At 40.4% G+C, this 21,143-nt stretch overlaps 1 protein-coding gene across 1 annotated transcript in view; it reads left to right on the forward strand.

Moving 5' to 3' along the window:
* Window positions 1-3,726, forward strand: part of LOC145394505 ((3R)-3-hydroxyacyl-CoA dehydrogenase-like) — a 127,275-nt gene extending 123,549 nt beyond the window's left edge. Inside the window, exon 6 of the mRNA XM_080268351.1 lies at window positions 3,565-3,726. Coding sequence (XP_080124477.1) covers window positions 3,565-3,656 — 92 coding nt within the window. The 3' untranslated portion in view covers window positions 3,657-3,726. The remainder of the gene's footprint in view (window positions 1-3,564) is intronic.
* Window positions 3,727-21,143: the final 17,417 nt, after the last annotated feature.

The following is a 21,143-nucleotide window of genomic DNA, read 5'->3' on the forward strand; positions in this document are numbered from 1 at the left end:
TATCGGCAATGTGGCCTGTACCCCCTCTGCGTCAATACCACCACCTTCTGCGGGGGGTGCATCGGCCACTTGCCGCTCGCCTCCACTTACTGACTCAGGAGCTTGGTGTGGACCCCAGTGACTGTGACAAGTTGGTGCTAAAAAATATAGCGCCTTGGGAGCCACCCAGCTTTACAGTGGATGTATCATGGCTCCGAGCACCAAAGGCCAAGGCGCCGGAGGCGGAGGTCCACCACTTGTTTCGTAACATCATTGTTCGTCACTTGGGGTCCCATCAATTGTACACCGACGACTCCAAGTCGAATGAATGTGTGGGTGCAAGTGTGTGGTCAACTGAATGTGCCCTCAGGTATCGGTTGCCGACTCATACATCTGTGTTTACTTCAGAACTTTTTGCTATTGACAAAGCCATAGACTATGCTCTCAATTCTAGGCATGACTCATTTGTCATATTTTCAGATTCAAAATCAGCCTTTCAGGCAATTGCATCTTGCACTACGGACTCTCACGAGATCCAGGGCCGCATCGTTAATAAGTTGCATTCATGCAACAAGTCATTCACACTGATCTGGGTGCCTGGTCATTGTCGTATCTATGGCAATGAGCAGGCTGACTTACTTGGAAAGTCGGCTGTAGAGCTCGAGGAGACCTGGGACGTTCCTCGTGATCTACGGTCGAGTCTCTCTCTCGGAAAGAAATCAATAAATCTTCTGTGGCAAGGTCAGTGGACCAGACTAAATATTCCAACTTGTAAGCCGTACCTGGGCGACTGGGACACTGCCAACCGTCCCAGTCGCCTAGAAGAAAAAGAGTTGGCACGGTTACGGCTCAATGCCACCATTTTAACCCACATTAAACCATATATGGAAAGACGCTTCCCACCGCACTGTGACATCTGTAATGCGATGTTATCTATCAGTCATATCATCCTGCGCTGTCGGCGATTTATTAGTGAACGTGCTTCACTTATAAATTACTGCGGCGCAGTAGACGTCCCCTTCACCCTTTCCACCATCCTGGGTGATGGGGACTTTGTTATGACTGATAAATTGATGGCTTTCTTGAGAGAGACCAGACTGATCTGAGTGATGTGACTTTTTTACTGTGTGGTTATGGTTTTTATGAACAGTAAATATGTATATATTGTAATATTAATTAGGGTTGACAGTTGACATATTTTAAATAGTTCCTCCTCCCACCGATCTATTTCTAATATAGATGTCCCCTACATTAAGCCAAGTTTCTCGCCCGACAGTCACCAGCTGATGAGTGCAAGTGTGCAATATAGGAAGGTATTGGGCACTTGCAGTCGATGGTGGTCTGCTGGGCGAGGTTCTTCACTTTTTGTACAAATTATGTAAATACATTATACTATCTTGCTTAAGTTATTCTAATTAGGGACGACAGTTGACGTATATGGAAATGTTCCTGACTCGTCTGGTTCCCTTTCATATATTGATGTCCCCTATATTAGGTTGTGCCTCGACTGACAGTCATCAGGTGATGAGTGAAGGTAAGTCATGTAGAAAGGCATTACATATCTGCAGTCGATGGTGTTCTCTTCGTCGAGGCTTTTTGAATATTAGTGTAGGTCTAGTTATTTGTCTCTTAGGATTTAGTATAGGTTAGTGATTTGTCTGTTAGGTGGTTAGTTTTAGGGTCTTTAGATTAGGTATTTTTTATTATAAGTAATATAAGGTTAAAAATATAAAAAATAAATAAAAATAATAAAAACAAAACTACAAAAAATCATAATATAAAAATTATTATATATATATGTACGTGTGCATGAAAGTGTGTATGTTCATATGCATGGATGTGTATATATATATATATATATATATATATATATATATATATATATATATATATATATATATATATTTGCCTTAATGACCAGAGGCTCCGGCCTCAATGGTCGAATGGTGAATTCAGCAATGACAGGGTCGAACTGTCGAAATTTATTCCTTCACAGCAATTACGTTTTCATATAGTTTATTCTCACTTTCTCCGGATATTTTATAAATTGATCATGAGAGAGGTTTCGAATTGGAGGAATTAGACTATATAGCCTTCCTTAACACAGCCAACAGAAGAGCTGTTTCTTAAGCTACTGTATATTCAGTCGTATGAAGGTCGTGTGGATAGAGAAATCGTCTGCAGTTCGATATTTGCTTGGCAGTGTGTGACTTAGTGGCAAAAAGTGCAAGTAGGCACCTATGTAAGAATAAGTCTGTCCCTTGTTAAATAAAATAGTATTCCACAAGAGGGCTGTGTGCATGTCAGGTTTATAATAATGAGGACAATGAGACAAAACACATCAGAGAATGAAAGCTCACTTATTATCTAAGTTCATTTTTTTTAATAACCTCGTGAATAACATTTACTCGCTTCTGGATACTTTATTATTAATGGTTCTCTTGTACGTGGCACCTTTTCATGCATCTACTGGACCACAACAAATCATGATAACGGAAGAAACCGTAGTCATCAATTGACATAGAAAGCAATGACTGAATTTATGATCATTAGCTTGGTGCCGTCAGGCGCCTTCATCTCAACAGATCTTTCAAAACTGCATCCAGCCAGACCGTATCCAGCACCCCGACACATTACAACACATATTATGTTTTTGGACAAACCCCTCAGATACACTCCAGACTCACCCAAGACGCAAAACACCCGCACCTCAGATACACCCCAGACACAATTAATACTCCCATCCTTCAACACTCCCCATATGTGAAACTCTGAGAATTCTATGGCTGTAACTTGCCAGAGTACATCCTTCAAAAGAGTACAGTGACTCAGTAAATGAATGACACAGTGAGGGACACTCAGTGATTTTTTGTTCCCGTTTGTGTGTGTGTGTGTGTGTGTGTGTGTGTGTGTGTGTGTGTGTGTGTGTGTGTGTGTGTGTGTGTGTGTGTGTGTGTGCTCAGTTACAATTTGAAGGCCAGAGTGAGGCTAGAAATGATACTACCGGTATGTAATAAATGGAAGGTATAGGATGAGACCTGAATGTATGAAGAGAGGCATTTGGGGAAGTTGGTCTGAGGAAAAAAATAAGGCAAAGCGCATCACACTACAGGACTGGTAAATCATAGGTTCAGTCACAAAGCTCCGTTGTTAACATTATCACTTTCCGTGTTAATTTCCAGGCCAGCCCTTTAAAGATGATTCAGTTTGTGAGCCGGAAAGGAAAGAACAAGATGTTGGTGGCTAACCACTAAGTCGGTAGAAAGGAGGGGGACAAGGGAAAAATTAGTTGGTAAGGAAATGAATTTCAGTTGAAGGAACAAGTGTCAGGGCTCAACGGAACATGTGTGGGCAGTTGGGCAGTATTTAGTGGCAAGGGACAACCACAAACACATACCAGCGTGACTGAGAAGTAAAGAATCTAACAGTCCCCCAGAATACCACACTCAACCGTCGATATACAACCAGGTTCCTATTATCATTTCTAGGTAACAAACAGGCTTAACAAACTTAACAAACTTGTTCAGTTTTGAAAATTGTTTATAATATATACTTTTTTGTGTTGTTTTTTCTCTCAAAATTCAGAAGTGGCTGAAGTGGTGGCTTTTCTGTTGAGCGAGCGGAGCAGCTACATGGTGGGAGCCTGTGTTGAGGTGACGGGAGGATACGGCATGTGATCACCATACACAGCTTTCTCTTCCCAAGTCAAAGTCCTTGAGGAAAGATTAAAGATGACCTTATCTATATTAACTGAACTATTGATGTCAATTTGATGTTATGTCATTAGGCCTGGATGTTGCTCTCCTCTCTGTTCGCTTAAACAATGTTGATTTTTTTTTAGCCTTTGAGAGATGTTCAGGTTGGAAGAAGTACAACATCTACAAGGAAGACTGGACTTATTTGTGGCATAATGTCTCTGCCTTAGATAAAAATTCTGTTAAACGGTACTATAAATATGTGAAAGAAAAGTTGGATTACGCATATCGTAAGATTATGATATCACTCAAAAATTATAACATAATTATTGCTTGTCCCGATAATGGAAGGGCCGTAATTATCTTGAACAAGGATGATTATGAATTTAAGCTTAATCATATTGTCAGTTACACCTCGAAATTTAAGGTTATTTATTCTGATATTTCTTCCACCACCCTGAACCATAAAGATAAACTAAACAGTTTATTACGAAGTATTAAGGATGAAGTTGGTGACAGTACGACCATTAGTCGGCGCTATTATAATGTGTGGTCTATTGGGACATTTACACTATAGACTAGCCTGCGGTCTACTGGGACATTGTAGAATAGGTTAGGATAGATTAGGTAAGTTTTGGTTAGATTAGGATAGGTTAGGATTGGATATGATAGGTTAGGTTAGCTTAGGCTAGGCTAGGTAAGGTAAGGCCAAGACAGAACAGGATAGGATAGTTTAGGTTAGGTTAGGATAGGATCGGATAGGTTAGGACAGGACAGGAAAGGATAGTTTAGGTTACATTAGAACAGGACAGAGCCTTAGCTAACTAAACCTAACCTATTTTATTCTATCCTGTCCTGTCCCTTCCTATCCCATCTTAACCTAACCTAACTTAACCTAGCTTAGCCTAATCTAACCTATCCTAACTTATCCTAACCTATCCTATCCTATCCTAACCTAACCTATCCTATCTTAACCTAACCTAACCTATCCTATCCTAACCGCAAGCTATGGTGTAACTGTCTCGGTGGGCCAAACACAATAGTAGCATCTGTTAGTTTGTAGCCTATGCTTCCGGTTCTATTCCTGGTTATCTTTAAGGTTTACCCGAAGTTCATAAGCCTAACAAAGCTGTAAGACCCATCATTAATTTTCATCTCTGGTAATTTCAGTTATAACAAAGCTACAGAACATTTTTGGTTTCCCTGATCACTTTCCTACACAGAAATAAATATTCGGTTAAAAATTTCTGCAGAGTTTGTCAAGGAGGTCACTTCTCTGAAATATGATCACCCACTCCTGACTAGCACTGATAAAGAATCCCTGTTCACGAATGTTCCCCTGCATGAAAGGACTCGGCTTATCACAGATAATATCAGTACTTCTGCTTCCAAGTCAATTAGCTTGAACCGAAAATCATTGCACAGCTTGCTGGAGATAGGTATGAACTACTATTTACATATAATGGAAAGCTTTTTACTCAGAAAGGTGGAGTGGCCATGGGGTCACCACACGGTCCTTAACATGCGAATGCTTTCCTTTGCCGCAATGAACAAACCTGTCTTGATAACTGTCCCCAGTGATTTTAAGCCCTTTTTTTTATTATTATTGTTTACCGAAGGTACATGGACGACACTTTCTTCAAACTTAACAACCCTGCACACATTTTAAAATGTTTGGTAACTCCCAGCATCCTAACATATTATTTCATCCAGGTACTTGAAAAAGATAAAAGCCTTTCATTCCCTTACATTCCAGTTGACAATCACTCCACTTACTTATCCACAAGTGGTTACCGGAAACCTACTTTCACTGGCCTAAGCACAAACTTCCTCAGTTACATTCTGTAGAGTTGTAAGATTAACAGCATAACTACCTTGTTCAAAATGATGTACAGTTTGTGTTCCATAGGGCTCACTTTTCACTCCAAAATTTGTTTCTCAGGAGCCTATTTTGCCATTAATGAATACCCCGTCCATTTTCTTGAGAAACTCCTGAGCAGGTTTCAAAATTCAAAACTTTCCCGAAACAAGCCAGTTCACACTGTCGATAAGGAGTGTATATAAACACAGTTCCCATACTTGGATTCTTTAACCTACCAAATTAGGAAAACACCAAACAATATTCTTCGTGATTGCTGTCCACATATTAATTTTTAGATAATCATTACCAAGAGGAACACTATTGTCTGCTTTCTTAAACATTCCTCTTGTCTTCCCACTAACTTTCGGTCCAATGTGTGTGTTTATCTTCATGATCTAGCTGTCCTGCTAAATGCGTGGGGTCGACTTCACGTTGGCTGCTTCACCGAATTCATGAGCACTAAGTTAAATCCACTAGGACTGGAAGGGTCCTTTCTAAACCATCTTCTTCTTCTGTCTGAGATCATTCCCACCTTTACGATCATCGCTTTTCCTCCGCCGATTTTCATAAACTCACTCATGCCAGTCTTACTCTGACCTCATCACTGCCGATTCTATTTAGATTCATAGATTTCTACCCAATCTTAATAATTCGATTGGCTCCACCCCACTATTCACTTTGTATTTGTATTTATAATTTCTATCCTAGTTAGCCTTTGTACAGTTATTCTGAATTGCAAAGAGTAAGCGTGCTTCATTTATACTTTCCCTCTTTTATATCACTTCCCTCTGTGTTTCCTTATGTTACCTTATGTAATGTATCATATAATAAAGGGTTTTATACTTTCCCTGACAATGATTGTTGTCTTTAAAACTTTTGGATCCACTGATGATGGAGATTGTTTCTGAAATGCATGGTATAATAAAGATGCTGTTCATCACAACGTTGGTACTACTTTTCCTGGCAAGACTAGGATTTCCAAGAGGTAGCTCCAGTGCGGAGACTGTATATATATATATATATATATATATATATATATATATATATATATATATATATATATATATATAATGGACTACAGATATGTCCAGCAAGTACTTCCAGATTCCATGAATAACATATTCCTGAGTGTGTACATGTATCTATGTACTGTATACTGGTTATCAGAAGATATACTGTCAATATTTGTTAAGTTTTTTTTTTATTATTATAATTATTTTTTATTTCAGGTGGTTTTGCCCTCTGTCGTACTATTTGACCGTTAGACACTACCACCAGTTGGCAGCTTGTGCGACTTATTCTGCAAGTTGAACCTCGACTTTCTATTGTATTATTTGTATAGTTTTAATAGCGATATAATCTGCATCAGTAAAATACAAAAGGATACTGGCTAGTAATATGCACAGTAAATCACCAAGGAACATGTGTTACGAGACTCCAGATCCACATACAATACGGCCTTTTGTTAGACTACACGAGGTTCAGTTGCCAATGGCACTGATGCTGGTGAAGTTTGGAAGTGTTAAGAACTACTGCACCAATAACAGGTGTTGGTTCAGTGTGAAACTTTGGCTACGACTTGCCTCCGTCCTGGGGTGGGATTAGAAGGTGTGTTGCAGCGATGACTCACAACTGTACTCCATTAATACCTGCAATGTGTGCTGGAAAGCGTTAAGAATGACTGTGGCAAAGGATCTGCCTTTAACACCTCAAGTGGAGAGAGAGAGAGAGAGAGAGAGAGAGAGAGAGAGAGTATCGATTCAGAAGAATTATTTGCAGATGTCAGGTCAAGTTAATGGTACCAGAGGACAATATTGAAAACTTCATGAACACTGTAAAGGATGCATCGCTTGTAGAAAAAGAATCTGAAAATACAAATTTGAGAATACAAAAAAAAATAAAAATCTAGTGTGGTGAAAAGTTGACCTATTATCGAGCAGAGTACATAGAAGCATTGGAAATAAAGAAAACCATCAGGAAACAAGAAAAATAAAGGAATTGATTATAAGTTATCAGAACGGAAGAAAATAAGGAATCAAAGAGTACTGAAATCAGTTAAACTTGGTATAGGAAAAAATAAAGTGTTTGTTGTGCGACACTAATGGATCAGTAACAAACAATACAGGAGATCAAAGTAGTAGAATAATCTTATGCAAAGCTTTACAGTAATGCGAATATTTCCATCAATGTGTCGGTTCCAGGCAGAAGAATGATGGACGCAATGTTTACTAGCATTACGTCCGAAAGTGATGACAGGAATGGAGACAGGTACAATAATGTCATCAGATCGAAAGGGTGTAGAATGCAAATGACAATGCATATTTAAACAAGCCAAAGTGCTTAGGAAATGCCTTGGAGTCGTAACGATACAGAAGTTATGGAAAAATTCGCTTTTTCTATCAGTACACACACACACACACACACACACACACACACACACACACACACACACACACACACACACACACACACACACACACAGGCAATATAAAAGCCAAACAACTTTCGTTCACTAAACCTTTCAATATATTCTATCTTTTTCTCCTGACCTGCAGTGCTGCTCTTTAATTTAGTATATAAATGAGAAAACATCTGACGCAAACCAGTATTTTGAAATCCAGAGCAAGGGAACCGACAGGCTAAGTCAGTGAGGGACAGTAAGTTCGTTTAATGTTATTTCTTTTCTCTTACTTTTCTCTGCTATGAAATATTCTTAAACTGGGAGAGGCTTGATATGCCTCTTTGCCTGTAGATGATTGTGGTATGATGCGTCTGGGAGGAAAATGATGGAAATATCTTATGTGGGAAGCCATCATCATCATCATCATCAGGACCTCCTTTCCCACCCAACGGCAGGGTGAGGAGTAGCAATGTCCAGACAGCACAAACTTGCCCAATCCAAATAGGCCACACTTCCATTCACTCATCATTCAAGCCCCCGGAATCCTGGCTCTACCGGACACGCCAAAAACATTCACCACATTCTGCAGCTTCACACAAACGTATCCAATTCAGTCAATCCGGACTCTGCCATGCTCACAAGGGGTGCCAAAATCCCTGATCATGCACTTCTCCTGATAACATTCATCCAGCCAGCTCGATCTCTTGTCAGTTCCCTAGCCTCACCAACTTCCAAACCTCTCTTTCTCAAACACTCATCCACCATATCTCTCCACCTTCTCCTTGGCCTACCTCGCCTCCTCCCTCCTTCAAATTCGCTCAGGTATACATTTTTTACTACTCTATTGTTATCCATTCTTTCCACATGACCATACCATCTCAGGACACTCTTCGATTCTGGTGTCCACCGACTTCCTTACTCCACACCTTTCACGAATCACATTATTTCGTATCCTATCCACCCTCTGTACTCCACATACATGTCTCAGCAGTCCCATCTCCACTGCGACTTTAACACCTGCGACTTTCCCATTTTCATTTTCAAGCCACACCATAGTCACAAACCCATATGTTAAAGTTGGCACTAACACTCCCTCATGTAAGCCTCGTGCAGCTGCAACACTCAAGCCTCTGTTTCTTATCAAGGCCTTCATTGCATCAGCTACTTTTCTTCCTTGTGTCGCTCTTGTTTCAACTTCTTTTGCACATTTTCCTCCCTTTTCTATCACTGTACCCAAGTATTTGAACTCTCTCACCAATTCCAGTCTCTCTCCATTCTCTGTGACATCACACTGGGAGTCACCTTCTCTCTCAATAACCATCACTTTACTCTCCTCTACATTTACTATCAAGGCACGACACTCATAGACATCAGCAAAGCTCTGCACTAGCCTACCAAGTTCTTGTCTGGTACTTGCAAGCAGTACTGCACCATCAGCATACGACAAATTTGAGATATTTCATCTATCACCATTCATTACCAAAGCCATCCCTCTATCCATTACTGGTGCTTTTACATCTCTCATCACCCCATCCATATACAGTATATATTGAACAACCATAGGGACATCACACAACCTTGTCGCACACCCTCACCGATCGTGAACCATTCACATAGATGCCCATCGACCCTTACACATGCTTTGCTACCATCATAAAAACTCTTGACAGCCCTTACCAGCTTACCATCTACACCATACATGCGCAAAACTTTCCACAATCCCTCTCTGTCTACATTGTCGTATGCTTTTTCCAGATCCATGAATGCCATAAACACCTTATGGTCCTTCTCACAAGCCTTCTCTGCCATCTGTCTCACTGCAAATACTTGATCCACACATCCTCTGCCACTCCTAAAGCCACCCTGTTCATCACTCACTAGGACTTCTGATATCTCTCTTACTTTCTCCATAATAATTCTCCCATATACTTTCCCTACCACACTCACACTCAATAAACTTATGCCACGATAATTCTTGCACTCACTTCGCTCACCTTTATATTTGTACAGGGGTACAATCACAGCCTTTTTTTATGTGGGAAGTAAACGTCGTAAAATAGCAGAACTCTTGTCCTTAATTGCCTCTACCCAGTGTTAGGGAAAGAAGAGGCGCATACCGTTAGTATGAGGCAGACGCAGTGGGAACACTGTGCCAACATTTGTTCCTGAATATTCCAGCATTGTGTTTTGATACTGAGGGAAGAAGCCATTACTCTCATATCACACGTATTACACAAGAGAGAATCACAGCTTCCATTCAGAATGTGGTGGTTTGTGGTACCATCAGCTTTTGTGTGGGCGAGGAAACACCCCAGCCATAAAAATGAGTTATCAAAGGGTGTGGAATTGCCATACTGTATATGTATATATATATATATATATATATATATATATATATATATATATATATATATATATATATATAGAGAGAGAGAGAGAGAGAGAGAGAGAGAGAGAGAGAGAAAGAGGAAGACAACAGATTCAAGAGAGAGGTGGAGGAAAAAGCTACAGCGAGAGAAAATATCTGTGGCAGAGTTCGGAATGGTAGAGAGAGTGAAAGGAGGAAAGAGTGGATGGGGAGGAAAACAAAGAGTTGAGAGGGAGGACAGGAGAGGAGGAGAAGGTGGAAAGGGAAAACGATACTCAGGGACAAGGAGGAGAGTGAGAAAGAAAGAAAAGAAAAAAGGTTAGGGATCGGGGGTTGATGGGAAGAGTAAAGAAAGAAGATAAAGAAATGGGAAGGAGCGGAGATATGAGCGGCAGAAAAGCGGCGAGAATTGGGAGTATAATAAGAAAGGGAGGGAAGGAAGAGGGGAAAGGAAAAGGGATAGGGAGTAGAAGTGGGTGGCAAGAGAGGGATTGGGGAATGATAGCAATAGCCAGAAGAGAAGAGAATGAGAGAGGAGGGAAGTGAGAATGGATATGAGAAGAAAAGAATATGAGAGAAAGAAGAAAGAGGCGGAAGAGGGAAAACATAGAAATATAAATGTGTTTGAGATTAAAGGAAGAGTAGATGTGGAGGAGGGAGAGAAGAGAGAGGAAAAAGGAATGGAAAGGAAAAGCGCGCGAACAGAACAAGAACGTGATGCGGGAAAACGGAGAGGAGAGAGGGGAGAGGGAAAGAGCTGAGAGGAAAGAGATTCGAAGCAGAGAACTAAGACAAGGAGGACGAGAACATGGACAGGGAGAAAGAGAGGAGAGCTTGAGAGAGGAATAATGAAGGAAATGAGATAAGCGAAGGAGTCGTGGGTTAAAGAGAGAGAGAGAGAGAGAGAGAGAGAGAGAGAACATATGTTAAAGGAAAGAAGGTATAATATTGAACGGAGGAAACATCGGTTAACACAAAGAAGCTAGATAGTGAGAGGGTGGAGAATAAGATAGGAGACAGGGAGGAAACAAGAGAGAAGAGAACAGAAGGCAAAGGTACAGACAACGATATAAATCAAATAAAGGTGAGGATAAAAGAAAAGAAAAGGGGGAGGGGATAATATGCTAAAGGAAAACGAGATAGAAAAAAAATGAACAGAAAACCAGAAATGGGAAGCAACAGGACGAGAAGAGAAGGAAAGAAGGCAGGATAAAATTGAGAGAATTGAAGAATATCAAATTTAGAGGGAAGAAGAAAGGGTGATAAGGAAAAAGCTAAAAAGAAAAAGAGAGGGCAAAAGCAATAAAGGATAAACAATTAGTTAAAAAAAAAAAAAGAGGAGAGAGAGTAAAGGAAAAGAAAAGAGATGACAACTGGAGAAGGGAAAAGGAAAAAGAGCTACAGAGAGCAGGAGATGGGAGAAGAGAGTGTATAGAGAGACTGGGAGAAGAGAAGAGTGAATGTAAGGAGAAAGGAAGAAGAGAAAAGTAGGCACAGGGAGAAAGGGAGATAAGCGGAATGGTTGAATGGGGAAATGGTACAAGATAAGAGAGAAAAAATGTTACAGAATATTAGGGAAGAGTGGAGAAAGAGAAATGGAGAGGAGAGGAACAAAGTGAAGAGTTGGAAAATGTGGAGAATGAGAAAATACGAGAGATGGACTGAACAAAAACAGGGAGAAAGAGTAACGAGGAAGGGAAGAAATACAATAGGGAAAACGATAAACTAAGAGAGGAAAGATGACAAAAACTGAGAAATAAAAATGGAAAAGGCACTGGAGAAAATGAAAAGGAGTCGGGAGGGAGGGAGGGGAAAGGAAACGTAGAAGTATGTAAAAAGTGATAAAACAAAGAGCGTAAGGAACAGGATGGAGAGAAGGAGTGCAACAGCGAAGGTGAGTTGAAGAAGACATTTGGAGAGGTGTGTAATGTGGATAACATAGTGAATGGAAATGAGTGGAATGTGGAAGCTGGGAAGCCATACAATAGGAAAAGAAATAAATGCTAGAAGCATTTTCCTTTTCTTCCAATGATAAAGATTAATATGGGAGAGAGAGAGAGAGAGAGAGAGAGAATGTTATATAAACAAACCTCACTCACCCAACGAGGTGGTCCTCCTTCTCTCTCTGTAGTCACAGAAAAAGAACAGAATAAACCAGTAGTGAGTCTTAACCGCACCTAAACAACGCTGCGATAAGCCCAGGAAGAAAATGGAAAAAAAAGGAATTCTTTCCAAGCTGAACATACCCGAAAGAATCTCCTTAGTAGAGGGAAAATAAAGCAAGAACGAAGTTTTGATCACGCAGCCTGGTATTGTATACAGTCTTTTTCAGTTAACCTGGTCTTATTTATGTATGCGTTCATATTTCACTATCGCATTATAAATGGCAGCATGCACTTTACATAGGGCATATCCGTTGCTTTGATCTACCATTTAATTGGACAACAACTCCATTAAGTGACGAGGAGTATAAATAATGACGGTGTCAATTAATGTCAGTATTTGACAACTGGTGAACTATTCTGGTTCCCAGTATGTAAATAATGGACAGACTAAAAATGATAGTAATATCGTTATTACTAAAAAAAAATGGTTAATAGAACAACTCTTTGGTTCGCTGGTTCTCAAACAGGGAGCCATGGCCAAGGAAGACAAGACAGGATTTGAGAGGGAGGGGGGCATGGCGGCGTAGTGTAGGTAGTAAATCAGTGTCTGCCTTATACTTGGGTGATGGAGCCACGTGTTTAAACTTGTCCGTTTGCTCCCTCTCGCTCCAGCATATACTTGCTGTTTCGATACTGCCGAAGCAATGGGCAGGCAAGGAAAAATAATGGCTAAGTGGCAACACTTAGTATGTAATATGCCTGAGTGAATTTGTTGTTGAGCAAACCATATTATATATATATATATATATATATCTATATATATATATATATATATATACACACCATAGCTATGTTGTTTATTTCTTGTTTGTTCTTCAGTTACACCCAAACAAAGGGCCAGAGACCCCCAGACCCATATACATTCTGAATCAGGGTGACCCATGGATGTTTTTTTTTTTTGGGGGGGGGCAAAATTTAGATCTGGGTCATTCGAAGTCACCAGTAGTGTCTTTGCATTTTTGGCCCGGGCAACGCCGGGCACCCCTGTAGCTGAATTCTTGGCATCAAGACTCGCATGACCTCCATTTCGGACATGGGCTATGTGAGATTGACCTCCGAGGTCATTTCAGGTCACCGGTCAGAGGCCATTTGACGTCACCAGTAGTAGCAAACAAGTGTGCACAAATACTGTGCGTCAAACTACTAAAGTTGGAATAGAAGGTTCCTGGACCTCTTGAAAACCCTTTTCAAAAACATAAGAGGTACATGGTCTTTCTGGAGTAGAAAGAATGATTGAATTAAAATAAATAGGATTAGAGTTTTCGCCTCTTTGGCTCGGCAATGCTGGGTACCCCTGCTAGTACCTTATAAAGTCGTACTTCATCTACTTCTTATGGCTGTTATGTCAGTCCTGCTAGTACCTTTTAAAGTCGTACTTCATCTACTTCTTATGGCTGTTATGTCAGTCCTGCTAATACCTTATAAAGTCGTACTTCATCTAGTTCTTATGGCTGTTATGTCAGTCCTACTAGTACCTTATAAAGTCGTACTTCATCCAGTTCTTATGGCTGTTATGTCAGTCCTGCTAGTACCTTATAAAGTCGTACTTCATCTAGTTCTTATGGCTGTTATGTCAATCCTGCTAGTACCTTATACAGTTGTACTTCATGTAGATCTTATGGCTGTTATATCAGTCCTGCTAGTACCTTATAAAGTCGTACTTCATCTATTCTTATGGCTGTTATGTCAGTCCTGCTAATACCTTATAAAGTCGTACTTCATCTAGTTCTTATGGCTGTTATATCAGTTGCAGTTAAGTACCTGAATCACAAGATATTTAGCAACGCAGAGTGATTCAGCCACGGCCAAAAGTTTCCCATGATCAATCAGATCATTTTTTTCCCTTTAAACCAGTGCATGCATAGGTAATCTAATATTTGTCATTAGTCCATTTAAGATATTCTTTACTGCTACAAAGCACCTGGATCTACTTTGGCATGCAGGGGAGCAATATAGCTCTATGGATGCATCATACACTTTCTGTTAAATCTGCAGGCTTTTATTACCTGAGAGCTTGAAGAAATCAATTACAAGGAATTTTAAAGCTGCTTAAAAATATTACTTCAAATGTCATACTGATGATCAAGACAAGAAATGGGTACCTCATATAGCATGAAACCCACGTGCACACCACATGAATGAATGAATGTGTGGTAAATGGTCATTAGGTATTCCCTTCACCATCCAGTGGTTTGGAACAAACCAAAGGATCACAGTAATGGCTACTACTTCTGTCTCACTAACACCAACAGGTGCAGAGTGAAAACTCGGTCTAAGATCAAATATCCTAACGTACCTTCTGCTCTAAGGACAGTACCCCATGGCCCTGAGCTTCCAGTTGCAAATCCTCCATTAAGAACCACAAGTGAATAAGCATTTACTAAGGATGATAGTTGCATGGATGCCAGCTTTCGAAAAGATTTAGAAAGCAAGAAGCTACACCTCATGTGTCACGTAGAACTGCATAACCTTACAAGAGACCTTAACCTATCAAAGGAGAAAAATGAACTCCTTGCATCTCGACTCAAGCAATGGAACTGCTACACGAAGGAGTTTGTACCACCGCCTTCCTTTCATAAGCATGAAGGGCTCCGAATGTACTAAAAGATGAACGACATGCTTTGTTACCGTTATGATGTTATATCGTTAATGCAACACCTTGGTAACTCTCATCGTTATCAAACAGAAGAACTGGGGTTGTGTATACATTCCTGGATGCGTGCACTGAAGGCCCTCCTTCTCCATTATGGAAATGAGCTTCCATCCATTTTAACTTTGCCTGTCCATGGAATGAATGAAAGTTATGAAAGAAAGAATACCTTTGTTGACTGCTATTGGCAACAAAAACACGTCAATGGAACGTCTGCGAGGATCTTAAACATCTGTGAGGACCTGAAACATCTGTGAGGACCTGAAGGTGATCGGCCTCCTTGCAGGACTTCAGTAAGGTTACATAAAGCACATGTGCTATCTTTGTTTATGGGAAAGCAGAGTAGACGCTGCGTTACACACCTAATGAATGGTCAGTGCGACCAAAAGATATGACTATAGTAGGACTCGCGCACGTTTGCGGCTGTGGTGTGACCCGCACCTGTGTACAATGGTGCCACGTTTCCCCAACTTGCGATGTGAAACGGAAGCTATTTATGTACAAGGCATCACAAATTCGATAAATTCAGATGAATAAAACTTATACTTGTGTATTTTGATGGATGAATCAACAGTAATCTTATTATGCATAAAATATTTATACAGTAACACAGAAACATGGCATACATATTGTACAGTGTTGCTAAAAGAAATTGTAGTCACTTTTAATGTTTTTTAGCGTAGTTTTAGGGTGGGTAATAATATCACAGTTATGGATATAAGATAATGAGCCTGAAAAAAAGAAGAAATATGCCAATATCCAAAGTAAAAGAAATAATTCATATAATTCTTGTGAGTGGCAACACTTACCCAGTCTGGCCTAAGGTAAAGTACGTACTCTCAAGTATACCCAACCATAGCTTGTACAGGTGTTGCTAGGGAAAAATGCTCACATTTACCGGCTTTTACCATAATTTTAAGGACGAGGAATAATCAAATTTATAATCGTAAGCTAATATGTAGGACAAAATAGTAGGCATATGCCAATACCGAAGTAAAAAAAAAAAAAAAAACATTATTCACTCGCGAGCGGCAACACCCACACCCAGTCGGTGAGAGAGAGAGAGAGAGAGAGGCAGGAGAGGGGCATGCATTGAATGCATTGTCGGCATCACTAAATATAACAAAACCAAATTAACAAATGAAAGCACAATTATAAATAACTTATAAAAGAATCAAAAGTACTCAGGGTGGCTCACATTTCCCGCCAGGAGAGAGAGAGAGAGAGAGAGAGAGAGAGAGAGAGAGATAACGGTATAGAAAACGTGGCAACACTGTACACAGTTCCGGGCCACACCACAGCCGCAAACGTGGGCGAGTCCTACTATAGATGGTTCATCTGTTTTCACAAATCTTTTGTTGACTCTGAAAAGGAATTCTTGCCTCCAGTTTATTTGAATCTTGGTTTGATGAAGAACTCTGTGAAGGCCATGGATCAGGATGGTGCTGGATTTCACTACTTGCTAACGAAGCTCCATGGCACTGTATCTGAATCCAAAGTAAGGGTAGGTGTTTTCAACAGCCTTCAAATTCGTCATATACTCAATGATGTGGATTTTGTAAAGACCTTGTCTAAACTGGAAAAGACTGCATGAGAGAGCTTCATGGTTCTTACCAATAATTACCAAGGATATTCTCAAGAATTAAATTATATGGACCTTGTGCATAAGATGTTGAAGAGTTACCATGCACTCTGTGCTCGAAGGTCACTCAAGATACATTTCTTCCATTCTCTTTTGGACTTCTTTCCATTTAACCTTGGTGATGTCAGTGAGAAACATGGCGAAAGGTTTCACCAGGAAACTGCCATAATGGAGAATTAAAATCACAGCTGATTCAGTCCAAACATGATGGTCTACTACTGTTGGATTTTACAGAGTGAAAATAGTTGCTTCTTCAGATGTAGAAGCAAAATGCAGAATCCCCTGTAATGTACAAAGATTTTGTAAGAATGTTTTGTATATAGCAGTTTGAACTTAGTATATGATCTAAATAAAATTTTTGTGTTTGATATTAGTTCTTTTTCACAATATATCGACTAATTTCATGGATTTGCATGCCTCAAGGATTTTCCCCCACTTATGATGTACTATGTCAAGGTTACATGATAGCCAAATTTTAGGATCAGATTAGAAATCGGGGGCACCAAATCTGTTAGAAACAGTTGAGAATAAGTCAGAACCATTTTGGTTATCAAAATCCGTTCATGATTTTTTTAGTAATCCTCGATCCGGATCCGTGGATATGAGATCCGGATCCGGATCTGGATCCGCCCCCAAATTCAATCAGTACTTTCTTGGTCCATGGCCCACCTTTCCTCAAAATGTCATTGAAATTAACTGAAAATTTTTGGATATATTGTGTGAGATACTTTGGATCCGGATCCAGATCTGGCCAAAATTTTAGTAATTAAATCCATGGCTCATGCCCCATCCTTCCATAAAATATCATTAGTATCCGTTCATAACTTTATGAGAAATCTTGCTAACAGTCAGACACTGAAAGAAACCGACAAACCAACCAACGTGGAGTAAAACATGACCTCCTTGGTGGAGGTAACTACTTCTGGTAATGATGGTGACTATCACTCACTTGATATAGTACTAACTACTTCTTCATCTTTATCAGAGGGGCATTCACTGGAGCGCATCTCTCCGACAATAGCAACGTAATTTCCAAACCGCTCTTCGTAATGGATTAGGTTTTCTGATCACTGATCAATGTTTCACAAAAAGTGTTTTCAGGATCTAGAATCCGTAATAAGTTCCGGATCGGTCAGAAAAAATTAATCGATTGTTTACTGGGGCGTGGGCTACCTACCCACCAGGTTTGGTCGGAATCTCTCTTTTAGATTTTGAGTAATCCTGCTAAAACAAACAAACAAACACACGGGGGTGAAAATATACTCTCCTTGTCGGAGAGAACTACTGGTGGCAAGTGGTGGCGACCATCACCCACTCACTTAATGTATTGCTAACTACTACTTCTTCATCTTTATCATTTCTGTATGTCCGCCCTCCTCTCTTCCTCCTTCTACCATCCTTCCTGTCACTTTTATGACTCTTCTTTCCACATCAAGCGGCTCTAAACTGAGTGACATGACAAGTGATTTCCTGTAGCCCAAAAAACCATTTGCAATGCTTGGTGGTAACCATATAATCAAATAAAAAATTGGTGTGGAACCTATAATGGTGTCCCACTGAACAGGATTTAGGGAAGCAAGTGCGGCATCCATCCCGGTACCAAACCTCTACTCTCCTCCTTGAGCCTCTGGCGTGGCGCTGTCCACCACAAAAGAACATCGGTTAACTACATAGGACAGCCCTGCATGGGTAGTTAATTGCCTCCGGTTGATGGGTCTGCTCGGCCAGCCAGACTTTCGTTACTCAACAGCATAAAAAACAACAGCAACAGATAAAGTCTAATACCTCCCCTGATAGACCTGGATCCATATATGCATAACAGATTTGCTTTGATTAGGTCTTAGGCGTACCAGTTCTACGAGTGTTTTGTTACATTAACCTTATCTTTCCATAGCAGCTTCTCTTGTAGCATATTATTGCCGTCCTTGGATGATTTTATTCATTTTAGGAGTGGCCTCCCGTACTGAAGGGGTTTCTCATGGCTTATGTTACCAATCCATCGTCACCTGGATAAAACTGTTGGGAGATGGCTAAGATAGAATGAAAATTACGTTCCCAGGCTCAGTGGGTTAACCAAGTGTGGTAATGATCTCTTCAGTCATTTATATACCTTAATATTTTACCCACTCATGTTAACGCTGGCAGGGACTGACTGCAAAGTGTACTTATGACAGCACCTCAACAAACATTTATTTAATCAGTTCGATGTCGTGTTTTTTGGCGTCCACCATATGGTGAAGACCACACTGCATATGCTGTTTTTATTTCTTCCATTTTCTTCCTCGAAATGCTTCTCAAAATGGTACCATAATTCATTTCTCCACCAATTCATATCAAGCGTGTCACATTTCTTCCATGGAGAAATAGCCATAGACACCTTTCTTGCTTTTCGAACAGCATTTTCTAAGCAAAATAATATGTTTAACAACAGGAATTCAGTGGAATGAAATACTGCCAACCTACTCAAGGGAAAGCCAGATGCTTTCCTCCCCCAAAAGTATCTTTTCGAAAGTTGTTAAACTAAGGAATCGTGTTGTCAAAATTCACGTAATGATCAAAGTATGAATGTTTACATTGTTTCATCATTGACAACATAAATATTTTTAAAATGTGTAAATCAGACCAGTGACAAAGGTGTCTGTGGTTATTTCCCCATGGAATAAGGGAGCCTCGATCTTTATGAATTCGACGAGAACTGAATGAAGGTACAGTCTCTATTGTCACTTTCACGCTTGGGCCGCTAGTCAAGAAACATGACCAAAGTATAAAATTAAGTCATCGGATTGAAGCGATCAACTACACATCAGTTTTAACACAGTTACGTCACACTTTTTCAATTAATCCCTCGAGACATTCCATCTCTTTTTCCTGACCTGCAAAGCATCTCTCTCCACTGATATATATAAAGAAGAAAACTTTAGGCCAAGCCAGTCCTTTGAAAACGAGAGCGAGGCATCCATCAGGTTATGTAAGGGACATTAAGTTCGATCAGTTTTATTCTTCTTCTCTTCTTCACTTTCCTCTCCTGAGAAATATTCTTAACCTGTGAGGGCTTGCTATGTCTATCTGCCTATAGGGGATTACTGTATGGTATGATGCGTTCGGGAGGAAAGTAATGGAAATATCCAATGTGTGAAGTTGTCGTAGGGAGGCAGAAGAACTTTAGGGAGAAAAGAGGTGTGCATGTCATAAATCTGATGTAGACGCAATGGTAATACTGTGCAAGCACTTGTTGTAACATCCTTATGTTTTAATACTGACGCAACAAGCTGTAACTCTCACAGAACACGCACTACACAGGAGAGCACCACGGCTCCCCGCTCAGAATATGATCTGTGGCACCGCCAGCTTTTGTGTGGGCGAGGAAACACCTCAACCACAAAAAAGAAATATTAAGGTATTAAAGGGTGCGGAATTGAAAAATATAAAGGGGTAGGGAGCACACACACACACACACACACACACACACACACACACACACACACACAGAACGGATATAAGAGAGCGGTGGGGGAAAAAGATATAGCGAGAAAAAATAAGTTTCTCTGGCTGAGTTCGGAAAGGAAGAGAAAGGGAAAGGAGGAGAGAGTCATGGGGAGGAAGAGAAACAAGGAAAGAGTGGAGAGGGAGGACAGGAGAGGAGAAAGTGGAAAGGAGAAATGATATTCAGGGACACGGAGGAGAGTGAGAAAAAATAAGAAAGGTTAGAGATAGGAGGAAGATAGGAAGAGAAATGAAAAGAAAAAGAGAAATGGGAAGGAGCGGAGATATGAACGGCAGAAAAGTGGGGAGAATAAAGGGTGTAAAGCAACGTTGGGTCTGGTTAGTACTTGGATGGGTGACCGCCTGGGAACACCAGATGCTGTTGGCATCCCTACGTCAAGTGGGGTTGGTGGAGGATTAGTGCCCCTCCCTGTAAAACAATTAACTCTTAAGCCCTTGGCCACCCTGTCTGGGATACATGGCGTCTGGCAATGAATGAATGAATGAATAAGGGAGGGAGGGAAGGAAGAGGTGAGAGGGAAAGGGACAGAGGGAAGAAGTGGGTGGCAAGAATGGGAGTTAAGAATGATAGGAACAGTGAGAAGAAAATGAGAGAGGGGGGAAGTGAGAATGGCTATGAGAAGAAATGAATAAGAAAGAGGGAAGAGGGAAAACAGATATATGGATGTTTGGGGAGTAAAAGGAAGAGTAGATGTGCAATACAGAGAAATGGGAGAGGAGAAAGGAACGAAAAGGGTAAGTGCGTGAATAGAACAAGAATGTGAAGAAGGAAACCCGATAAGAGACAGGGGAGTGGGAAAGAATATGTGACCCTACCTTCCTAGTAGTACGGCACGCGGAACAGTGTTAACATGAAACTGTGTTACCTCTGATTCAGC

The sequence above is a fragment of the Coenobita brevimanus genome, chromosome 27 (assembly GCF_032717465.1).
Source record: "Coenobita brevimanus isolate Jiangsu-jjx chromosome 27, ASM3271746v2, whole genome shotgun sequence".
Taxonomy (NCBI): Eukaryota; Metazoa; Arthropoda; class Malacostraca; order Decapoda; family Coenobitidae; genus Coenobita; species Coenobita brevimanus.